The sequence below is a fragment of the Antrostomus carolinensis genome, unplaced genomic scaffold, assembly GCF_000700745.2.
Source record: "Antrostomus carolinensis isolate BGI_N321 unplaced genomic scaffold, ASM70074v2 scaffold20536, whole genome shotgun sequence".
Classification (NCBI taxonomy): Eukaryota; Metazoa; Chordata; class Aves; order Caprimulgiformes; family Caprimulgidae; genus Antrostomus; species Antrostomus carolinensis.
In genome coordinates, this window is record NW_010320036.1 from 1 (window position 1) to 11,563 (window position 11,563).

The 11,563-nt window shown below is 38.9% G+C and overlaps 1 protein-coding gene across 1 annotated transcript; it reads left to right on the forward strand.

Moving 5' to 3' along the window:
* Nucleotides 1-312: 312 nt before the first annotated feature.
* On the forward strand, nucleotides 313-7,668 carry LOC104526124 (lamin-L(III); the record flags this gene model as incomplete). Its single annotated transcript, XM_029085323.1, has 10 exons — nucleotides 313-503; nucleotides 1,489-1,614; nucleotides 2,505-2,675; nucleotides 3,960-4,085; nucleotides 4,208-4,428; nucleotides 5,124-5,349; nucleotides 6,247-6,354; nucleotides 7,172-7,288; nucleotides 7,385-7,492; nucleotides 7,627-7,668. Coding segments are annotated over 10 exons (1,436 nt in total), but the record flags the coding sequence as incomplete, so codon positions are not given.
* Nucleotides 7,669-11,563: the final 3,895 nt, after the last annotated feature.

Consider the following 11,563-nt stretch of genomic DNA (forward strand, 5'->3'; position numbering starts at 1 on the left):
TGCTGAGCCCTGAGGGCGACTCGGCTTCCCCTGTGGAGATGGTGGCCTGTGCCATCCCTTCCCTCTCCCGGTGGCAGTGCCGTGGAAAATAGCTGGCTTCCATGTAGGATTCACACAAAGCAAGCTGGAAGCTGGGACAGAAATCTTCCTGGTTAAACCAGTGATACGTGTCCCAGGGCCCTGCCTGGTTTGTTCCACAGCCTGCCCTGTGCTCTCACCGCAAGCGTTAACTAACCCTCGCTTCTCTTGCAGTTCCCCCACAGGACCCCGCGAAGGGTAAACACGTTAAAAACAAACTTTCTCCCTCTCCAGCTGCAACTGATGAGTGTGAAACTTTCACTTGTAGGAATTCAAAAAAAGAAGCTGATTTAAACCTGGCACAGGCTCGTATGAGAGACCTCGATGCTCAGCTGAACGCGAAGGAAGCTGACTTGGCAACAGCTTTGAATGAGAACCGAACTTTGGAGAAGGACCTTCGTGAATTAAAGGATCAAGTAGTCTCTGTAAGACTTATTCCTGCAACTTCAACTTTGCTTTTGCTTGTTACCCCACAAAAAAACAACTACTCAACTAGTTATTAAGATTTAAAAGCAGGGAATGGGCAATGACAGGTGGACAAAAAGATATCAGCAATCTTGCTGAAAGCAAATGCTTCTGATAGTTAGTCTGTTAAAACTTCCACCTGTTGTAGGTATCTTTAATTCTATTCTGTGACCACAATATGTAATGTTTCTTGTTCTAAGGGCAAAGTAAGATGAAATGTGTTGTACTGCTATAGCCCCTCTAGGATAATCTAATGTGTCAGCAAAGGACCCTGCTTCACTATGCTTACATCTAGGTAGAATTAATAAGTTTTGACTATTTTTATAGGCTCTTTTGCTACTAAAATGAGCTCTGCTTGAGTTGCTACTCTATCAATGCATTTCTCTATCGATGTATCTTTATGGTTTAATATGATCACTGAATATGCTGATTTCAAATCTCTAGGATGAAAACTTAAACAAAAAAACCCCAATCTAAACTTGTATTGTTAAAGCAGCACGCTCCAACACTGGAAATAAATAAGTTTGTCAACATAGTTAAGCTATATTTGGAGGGTTCTACTTGTTAAGCATCAACCAAATGATATTGTAAGTTAGGGAGAAGTTTGGAATACTTAGTATTGTGAAGGGGAGGAATGTGTCTGGATGATACAACTGATTCATCAGAAGTCTACTTTCAGGAGTTAACTTGGCTGGTGGGATTAAGGGCTGCTCTATATTTGCCTTGTGAGAAAACTGGTCTACATAACAATTAAATGGGGTTCTTTCTGTTGCTAATACACTGGATCCCACTGAAATATGAACTTAAACAGAGTACCCAGCTACACTTAAGCAGTGTGTTTTGATTTCTGTGGGACTGAAACTGAATTACCTGTAGCAAGTTGACTGTCTTAGTTTGGAAAAATGACCTCTTAATTTTGATTACCCTGATGTTTGTCTTTTCTAGCTGCAGCTGTCACTGGAAGATACTAAAAAGCATCTCCACAGTGAAATGTTGAGGAGGGTGGACCTGGAAAATCATATGAAAACTTTGCAGGAACAAATGATGTTCCAGAAGCGCCTTCATGAAGATGTATGTTTTAGCTTATTGACAAGGATTTTTTTTAGATGTTCATGATCCCTGGATGCACTTAAAAGCAATGTTAAGATGTAATTTATCCTTAAAAAGGTAATTATCTGAGTCAGCCTATGACAGTCCACCAGCCAATAATATCCACCTAACTAGGAAGACTTCAAGAAAGTACACAACCTCATGTTAACTGGCATAATGCCAACAGGTATCTGGAATATGAGATAATTTTCTCAGGCTGCACTTCTGAAGGTAACTACGATCCCAATATACTACTTTGTGTAACTGAAAGTGCATATATTACAGTTAAAGTTAAATGATTCCACATGTTTGCTAGAAGCCTAAAATAATCAAAGTAGTTACATCTCCTTTAATAAGCAACTTATGTTTCCTACTTCCTTAACACTTACTGAAGTACATAGAACTAAACATGTGAATGTAATCCACCTTTCTTCTGACTGGAAAGAATATCAAAGTGTGTGGTTTAAGTGATAGAGAATTCCAGTTTCTCTGACCAACTACAGTTACTTTTTGAATAAAACAAGAATAGGTAAAGTAACAGTGCTTAAAGAAACCGCAGTGGATATGCATGTGTTCTAAGTAAAGCAAAGCAGAAGAATCAATGTAGTTCAAAGAATTAGTCTTAAAATGAAATACAAACTACTGCATTTATTTAAGTAGTGTTGGCTGTGAGGAAGCAAAACAACCTGGCACAGCACAGCTAGCAAGATGGAAGTACCTGACCTAACGGATTAATATCTAAGACCTGAATAAAGATCACTCAATGATAAATCTGCTTCAATATTGAATGACTTGTTAAGCTGGTACAGTAAGTCCAGTCTCAAATCAAACTGTATTGGCTTGCTTATTCTCTGAGAAATTTCTTTTCCTAGGAGCTCAAGGAGACAAAAAAAGCCCATGAGAGCAGGATAACAGAAATAGAATCTGGCCGTCAGAGAGAATTTGAGAGTAAGCTCTCGGATGCTCTGCAGGGGCTCAGAAAAGAACATGAAGAACAAATTCAAGGATACAAAGAGGAGCTGGAGCGAACATTCAATGCAAAAGTGAGTCTGTAAAAGATACAAATAAAACAAAGCTTAAGTTCTCTGCACACTGATGTGATTAAAGTCAGACTAGCAGAAATGGCTGAGTGATGGAGCCCTTGCATTCAGTGCAGAGCTTCTTGGCATAAGTTGTTATGGAATTTCAAAGTGGTGTTAAATCTTACAGTAGAACTTCTCTGAGCACTTGGTCCTAACCAAAACTGGTTCAAGCATAAATACTGTCCCTTTGGGGAGAAATGTAATAAAGTTGATCATAACTTAAACTTCTGACAAATCTGAGTTTGACAAATTCAGGACTAAGGTGGGCTAAGTTTGTATTAAATAATTTGAGTATTATTGAATAAAACTTGATCTACTGATTATAGTTTTACTAAAATGCATGAAATAAGGTATTCTTACAGTTCTACAAGGACACTTTTAAATGTATGAGTGCAAATGTACTTTTCCAGTTGCTAGTATTGGATAAGAGGGAGGGGGTGGCTATGGAAGTACCTTGACAGTTTGTCCTCCAGAACTGGTCTGTTACCTCTTTCCCAGTATTAGCCACATAGGCAGCAAAACATAATACTTCAGGCTCATACTATTGGTAGGTAAGATCCCAGGGGTTTCTGGGCTGGTTGCAGTGTACAGTATTGGTATCTTAAGCCTTCTTTAATACTCAGTGCAGAATCACATGATCTGCTGCTTTTCTCAACAAGTACATGTGTTCATTTCTTCCTAGTTCTGGCTTTCTCTGTACTCCAATTTATATGCCAAGTTGCTGAATTCCTTTGGATGCTTCTGTCCAGATTTCCACTGGGAATTCTGAGAGTGCCTCTTGTAGTAGCATGACTCTACTTTATCCTTTCTTGGAACGTCTCAAGATTGAATTGCTCTAGAAATAACTGTGCTGCTTTAGAACTTTTGGGAAAGAGCAATAGTTTGACAAGCACCCCTACTGCCTTGTAGCCCCATGCTTTGACAAGCAGCTTCTAAACATATTCTCCATTGTTCTTCTGGAGAATCCATTTACTTCATATCTATACAAAGTCTTCATGCATCTGTAACTGAAAATATCCTAATAGTGCCTAATTACTGCTGACTTTTTCTGACTTGAATGTCAAACTTGTATAAACCTCCCTGAAAAGCAATGAAACTTTCTGACCTGGACTTTACTGGTATCTGCACACTTAAGTAAAACACAAATATTTCCAGATGTAACAGCTGGAAATCACTTGGTTTTCCTTCCTTATTTAAAATACACGGTCATAAGCAACTCATTACTAAGAGTGACTTTATCCATAGATGGAGAATGCCCAGATAACTGCAGCAAGACAAAGTGAATTTGCCACTGCTGCTCAGGAGGAGCTGATGGAAACAAAGCTGAAAGTTGATACTCTGACATCTCAAGTTAATCAGTATCAAAGCCAGGTACTATCTTTATTTGTATATCCTTAGAATTATTTTAATTTAGATAATCAATTAAAAATATTGGCCTCTCCTCTCTAATTTTCAGTTACGATTGAATTGATTTTCCCTCCCCTTCATTTTAGAATGCTGCTTTGGAGACCAAAATAAGGGAGCTACAGGAGAAGCTGGATTATGATCGTGACCTTCATCGAAGGCGTATTGCTGAAAAAGAGAGAGAAATGGCACAAGCTCAGGAGCAGGCACAAGCACAGCTGGAAGAATATGAGCATCTCTTAGATGTGAAACTGGCTCTAGATCTGGAAATAAATGCCTACAGAACAATGCTGGAAGGAGAGGAACAGAGGTAGGCTATGACAAGATCCTCATATGAGGACTTGTTTCACCCAAGATCTCTGTGCTAATTAACTGTGTATTCTTCAGAAAGTGGAGGAGGCAAGAAATGAATATTAAGTATGAAATTAGTGCCATGATTTAATTATTGAAGCATAATCTTCTGTAGATGGTATTTATATTTCACATCCATCACATGGTGTAGTAAGATGAAGTAATTTGATAAAACCCAACTGATAAAGTTCAAAGGTCCATTAAACATCCCTCCCTTTCACAAAGCTTTGCTGCATCCTAGAGATATTTCAAAGACAGTGCTCAAGTTTCATGAATGAAATTGGGAAACTGTATCAAATCCCAACTATCCAGACACTGCCTGGTGAGAACCACATGAACTCAATACATGCGAAGAAGGGTCAAAAACTTAAACTACTTCCACTAAAGATTGTGTCTGCAGAGACTTTAAAGGAATATTTATTGCATTTGGGAATCTTTTCTTATCAGCCTAAGCTTGCTCTGAACTCTAGGGCTGGGGCTGTCTTCCAAACTTAACAAGCTACTTAGCTTCTCTTGCCAGCAAAAATAAAATCTTATATTCAAGACCTCATGGAAAGCTTGAATGTAAGACGCTGTTAGGCTTGGCTCTAGTGGGAGGATAGGAGTGAGAAGACATAAGCACATCAGAATTCAAGTTATCTGACTCCCTTCTAGGCTAAAGCTGTCACCCAGTCCATCTTCACACAGCACTGCAACTCAAGGAACAAGTGAAGGGCGACGGTTCCTGTATGGGAAGAAAAGGAAAATGAAAGAAGCCAGAAAGAGAAGGCATAGTGCTGGATTTAAGACTGTTCAGCATGCTGTTTCATCTGGAAATGTATCTATTGAAGAAATTGATGCAGATGGGAAATTTGTCAGGCTTAAAAACAACTCCAGTGAGGTACTCCTATTCATTCAAGTCTGCATGGACTTCACTGCAAAGTATTGCTGCTTGTGAACTGACTTGTAGCTTACAGTGAGAGATGACAATAGGGAAGGATGAAGAGATGAGGGAAGTGTACTGCCAAACTAAACACAAAGTGGGCACTTCTCAGCTAACCTGGCTGTTGAGAGAAGATTGTCTTTAGTATGGCAGGTGTTTTGTCTGGGAGGTGCTTTTGGGAGGGGCTGATGGGTTCTGTAATGCAGAAATCTAACACCTTCAATTGTTTCTCATCAGATTCAGGCTAGCACTTTCAGAAGTACTGGTTACTCTCAGACTAAGGTGCTTAGTAAATTGGATAATGGCAGCTTCTTATTACTTAGAAATGCTTAAAACAGCTAAAATGGTGAATAGAGCTGACAGTATCTAATCCATGTAGAGGGTTTATCTGACCAATTAGATAATTCTTTGACTAGCTGAGCTTGCATATCCAGAATTATTATAATTAATCCTCAGAACACCAAAACTTGTGGCTGGTAGCTTAGCCCCTTCAACCTGAGATGCCTTAAACCTTCACAGGCCACTATGTATGTGTTATATGTATGGCCCAATCAGTAGATGGGCATGGTCAACTTCATTTATCAGAATGTCCCTGGTAAAGAGCATCATGATCCCTCTTCAGCTGAAGGTAAAACAGATCTGCTTAAACTTGTGGGACTAAGATTAATCCTATGGTAGTACTTGGAGAAATCATATGTAGGCTTTAATGGAAACTTGAAGGCTTCCTCAAAATTGATCAGATTCTTGTACGCTACAGGAGTGGGACTAACACTGACCTTTGAGTCTGGAAAGAAGCTTACACTTGTGTGATATGGTATTAGTCTGTAATGCTGAAAGCAATTTCTTGTCCCACAGGATCAACCACTACATGGATGGGTGTTAAGAAGACATCTTGGCAGTGTGTCGGATGTAACATACAAATTTCCTTCACTGTTCACTCTTGAGGCGGGCCAAGTAGTTACAGTAGGTAGTGGCTTTGTAAAACTTACGCAGAACTCTGCTCTTGTTATGTTAGAGGGCAATAGAGATTCATGTAATAAGAAAAAATAAATTGATACTGTAAGTTCCTAAAGAACTCAAATCCTTATTTTATGTGGAGAGGGAGATACCTGCAACAACTTGATCTGAAATGCCAATTAAATTTTCTTTAAAGCTAAGTCTTGAACTTGGATCATCCCAGATTGGGATGCACTGTTATTATGAACAGAATCCATACATTCTAGTTTATTCTTAGGATTCCCCATATTCCTGTGATTGTATAAAAATTATGCAAAGACCTTCATTGTTGCTAAAAGCTTTAGTTCAGTACAGTTCAGCAATGCTGAGCTAAATTATTATCTCTAAAATACTCTTAAGTACATTTGATAGTGATCAAAGAGCCTAATTCTACACTCTGCACTCCAAACCCTGCAAAAGCTTACTTGAGATCTGTGAGTGACCCCAGGCTGCAGGCTATCTTGTGTACACAAATTGCTGGCATAGTATGTTTGTAACTATGGCCTGGCTCTGACTCAAATGGTATGCATGCCCAAGCAAGGCTACCTCTGCATCAGGTAGAAGCTGTTAAGAGTCTTTTCTGCACTGTTTTACAGTCTTCAATGAAAAAAAACCAAACCAACAGATGTTGCCACCATTCTTGGTAGCTCTGAAAAGAACTAACCTGCCAGGGATCATGGTAGTTCAGTTTCTGTTACTGGACGCCTTTGGTATTGTAGTACTTAAGAGTTAGACTGAATCATAATCTAATTACAAGTAAGAGTTCATTCTAAATCTGTTGCAGATCTGGGGTGCAGCTGCTGGTGTAAGACCTGGTCCTAGTGATCTGGTCTGGAAGTCTCAGAAGTCTTGGGGAACTGGGGATAATATTGGTGTTACACTCATCACAGATGAAGGTGAGGTAAGTGAGAGAGTACATAGCTTCTACTGTTAAAATATTAAATTTGTTTGTGCTTAATTCTTGAGGGTTCTTGGTGGCAATTTAATTGTATTCTAGGAACTTGCAGAGAGGAAGATAATTCATATACCTAGAGGAGAAGAAAGTGGTGAGGAAGATGATGATTATGAAGAAATACCTGGAAGTGAAATGGAGCTTCCATCTCAGGTAAGCTGCCCAAAGTTTAAATACATGCTGTCAACAGAATCATTCAGTGGCCATTTCTTTTCATTGCTGGATGAAAATACTTTCCCTGAGTACTATCCATGTCCTACAACTCTTAACATTTTTCTTGATGTCAGACCAAAAGAAGAAGAAAAAAGAAATGTTGTTTGGTTTCATGATAGTTGTTCCTGTGGGCATCCTTAAACAGGTGAGATGGTGAGAATCATGCTTGTCATCTCATACAAAACTTGCTTCATTAATAGTGCTGCAATCTCTTCTCCCATGTGGGATGTAGCTTGCATGGCTTCGCATCAGAAGTGGAATTAATGTTTTGCTTATTCTTTGGCTGAATGTGATCACATGGTAGTGTTAATTGTTTGGTCTCTTACTAATGACACACTGAAAAATACTAGCTTTAATGTCTGTTCCATCTAAACACCTGACTATCAATAAACTTAAGAGCTGTTATCCCAGGAACGGAATGTAAACACTAACTAGAAATATCTTATTTCTGTGGGATGAAGTGACTTATCTGACACTCCAAACAGTGTCCCTGACTTGCTCTTGAGATGACTTAAGTTCACACTGAAGAAACCTAATATTTCCATTCAGAAGTATTAAAAGGCTCAAATCAAACTTCTCACTGTATTGATTGCCTAAGTCCCTCTTAAATTCAAGCATGAGTTTGATGCACTTCTGTCAGCTTGTTTCCAGGAACTTAGTTTTCTTATTTTGCTGTGCAAGAATAAGTATCTCAGCCTTGCTTCAGTCATAGATACTCCCTTCAGTACTTTCCAAGTGGAACTTCAGCACAGATGCAGGTCATGCTAATGGAATTAACATAGTCAAATAGAATAAGCATGTTTTGCCTTCAATATCCTTGTAACTCTTTGGCTCCAATGTGCATGTTGTAATGTTCTGTGAAAGACACTCTGGAGCCTCCAAATAGCTTTTGACTGACCATATTACAAGTCTGAACTTCTGCATATTGGATGATCCTAGTGTACTTTAATATACGAGTAGTCAGGCATCTCTAATTGCTGATGGAGTCTAAAGCAAGGGCTTTAAATACAAGGGCTTTAAATTGGTCATAACAGATCAATTATGGGACTGTATGTGACTCTTCAGTTGGTTTGTTTCTTGACTTGAAACAGCACCAAGTCTCCTTTGCTATTATGAATTCCAAGGCCTTAAGCACAAGGGGATGCCTTGCTAAAAATTCTCTCCCTCCTGCTGACACAGCATGTTGAGCTACTACAGCTCTTGCTAAAACTGATCCTACACAGTTACAAGGAGGACCTGCATGTTATTGCACCAGGTCTTAATTTAAGCCACTACCATTTCCTAGATATTTTCATGATATACCTGTCTGAAAACTTGGAAGTACTTTAGTACTGTCTTTCTGAAGTAAATGTATCAAAGAACAGGCAGTTACTGCCTGCTGCTTGGTTCTTTCCTTGTCCTTCTTTCAAGCAGAAAATTGGGGTAAATATCTATTACTATAATACCATCTGGCTTAAAGATTGTTTATCAAACTCTCCTAACTTATATGCACATTTTTGTAATATTTTCAGCCTCTCACTGAAGGAGGGTGAGACCTTGTTAAATAGGCTATTGAGAAAGGTTCTGTAAGGCTGTTGGGGTCTTAATGTACAGCTTACACCAAAATGGTTGAAGGAGCACCAGGGGAAGCCTTAGGCTTATTAAGAGAATTACTCATACAAGCTTCTCTTTGTTTGGAGTAGAGCTGCTCAAGTTTTTTTCAGAGGCTCTTTATTTGAATTGACTAATAATATGGCTTGTTTGGCAATCAATGATGGGAAGCAAAAGTAACTCTTTTCCTTACACTTCTAATCTGTTTTATTAGCAACTTTACAATACAGTTGTGTGTCACTTATGGTAAGAATCAATTCTCATATTCCCACTCAAATGTTTAATGTCAATCCTGTCTGCTGAATTCCTATCAAATTCCCATCAGTCATTAATACTGATGTGCTTCTGCTGCATTGGTAGTACTGAAATAATGGCAGCTTAGTAAAAGCCAGTTCACTTCTTGCATGCAGTGAAATGATGCAAAGAAAGCATGCTGTGCTTTAAAGGAAGGCAGGGTTTCCATGGGGTTTGCTTCTGCTTTTACCATCCTAACTAGGGTAGCATGAATCTGCATGTCAGTTAAGTTTTGATGCTTCATACTGGGGTACTGATAGATAGCTTGATAGCCTTTCATTAAGGAAGGCACAGGCTCATGTGTTGCATGGACTCAAATTCTTAAAAGCTTGTTTTCTTTTCCCCCTACCCCCAAACCATCTAGTATAGCTGAGGTACTGCCTCTTCTGAAAACCTGCTTTGCTTTTTTAGTAAGTAACTAAATCTACAAAACACTAAAAACCTCACACCCCTATGTGATGATCAAGTAGGTAACCAGCAATAAATATGGTTTGTAACCATGCTAATTAGTCTAATGTCTGGATGTCTTATTCCTGCAGCAAAATGAGGATCCTAGCTGTTTTATCATGTAATATGGACAAAGAGATGATCATCTGAAAACACTTCTCAATCCCAGGTGACAAACTACATGTGTTTTGGTATCTTCTGCAATAACTGAAACTTGGAATTCACATCTCCTATCTGACCTCTTTGTAAGAAACACTGTCCATAAGATGATGAAATTTCCTACCTTCTGATACTGGACCCTGTTTTTGGATTCACTGATATAAAGAGCAGTAGAATACAAGCTCCATGTGAAGTTATTTTTATTTTGACACAAGGATCTGGTTTCCATGACCTGCTGAAACAGGAGGGTACACAGTTTACAAAACTTAAACATATGCTCTAGAAGGATGGTAAATACTTAACAGTGAGTATGAGGCTGCCTCAGCTTTGTCAATATTCTGATACAGTGTTTCTCCAAAGGTAATTTGTTTCAAGCCTGAGTGGGAAACCTACATGGCCCAGATCACACTCTGGCTTGTACTTTGAGCAAGTCTGAACTTGCTGAAGTAAAACACTATCCTGAAGTGTGCTGAGTGTCTGAAATGTTTCCTACTCAGATCCTGATGCTGAAATATATGAAACTGGGCTAGATTGTTTGTTAGAGTGAAGCATTTTAAAATTAAAAGCAAGTTGTAAAAATATTCTTGCCTGTTATTAAATGTACTGTTTCTGTATTCCAGCACCTGGAAATCCACCAGTTTCAGTATTGTATATTCCTACATACAGTATATTGCAGCATAGTTGTGTCAAACTTGGACAGATGTATCCTGTAAATGTGAAAAAGCATCTCATTCCAACCGAGACAGTACTGTAACTAGCAATAGTCTCAACAAGCCAGCTTCTAAGGGGCTAGAGAAAAAACTTGCCAAAACAACAATGGAAACTAGAAAGCACCAACTCTAGTAGAAGATGAATCCAAAATATCTGCTCTTAGAATCCTTATGTTCTAAATCTCTGTGCAGTCTGCAGCACTGCTTTGTGTATGTCTGTTAGGGCAGTTGGGGGAATACTGTCTATGGGTCAGTATGTAATTTACTGGAACTCTAATAGTTCTGTAGTCCAGGTAAAGCCTGACCTATAACCCTGAGAAACCAGGCAGTCAGCCTCTGGGGCCATGCATTGAATTATTCTGTGCCTCTTTGTTGGCTCTGTGCTAAAGAAAGGGCCTTGATGAGCCACATAAAGTGTACTTCTCTAAGAGCATGAGGGGATGGGAGCAGCTAAAGGGAGAGGAGCAACTGAGATTGCAGAGTTCTCCAAATGCTGGAATAGTTTTTTGAAGGATGCAGTTCTGAATTTAAGACTTGCTCTGTGTTGGGATGCAGTTGTTAAGGTGAGGTGTTCCTTACACTGGCTTAAACTCTCTTAAGTTATTTAAGAATTCTAGTTTTGAGACATCAAGACTAGATGCTGGTTTAATACTTGCATTTTAGCAGATCTGAATTCTGTTGTCCTTCATGGCCCACATATAGATGCTGCTATAACCTTGCTATATTTATCTTGATTTCTTAAACTTTTTTAACTATTAAAGATATTTTTTGTGTATATAAAAGCAGTCTTGGATTTTTAACACTGGGAGGT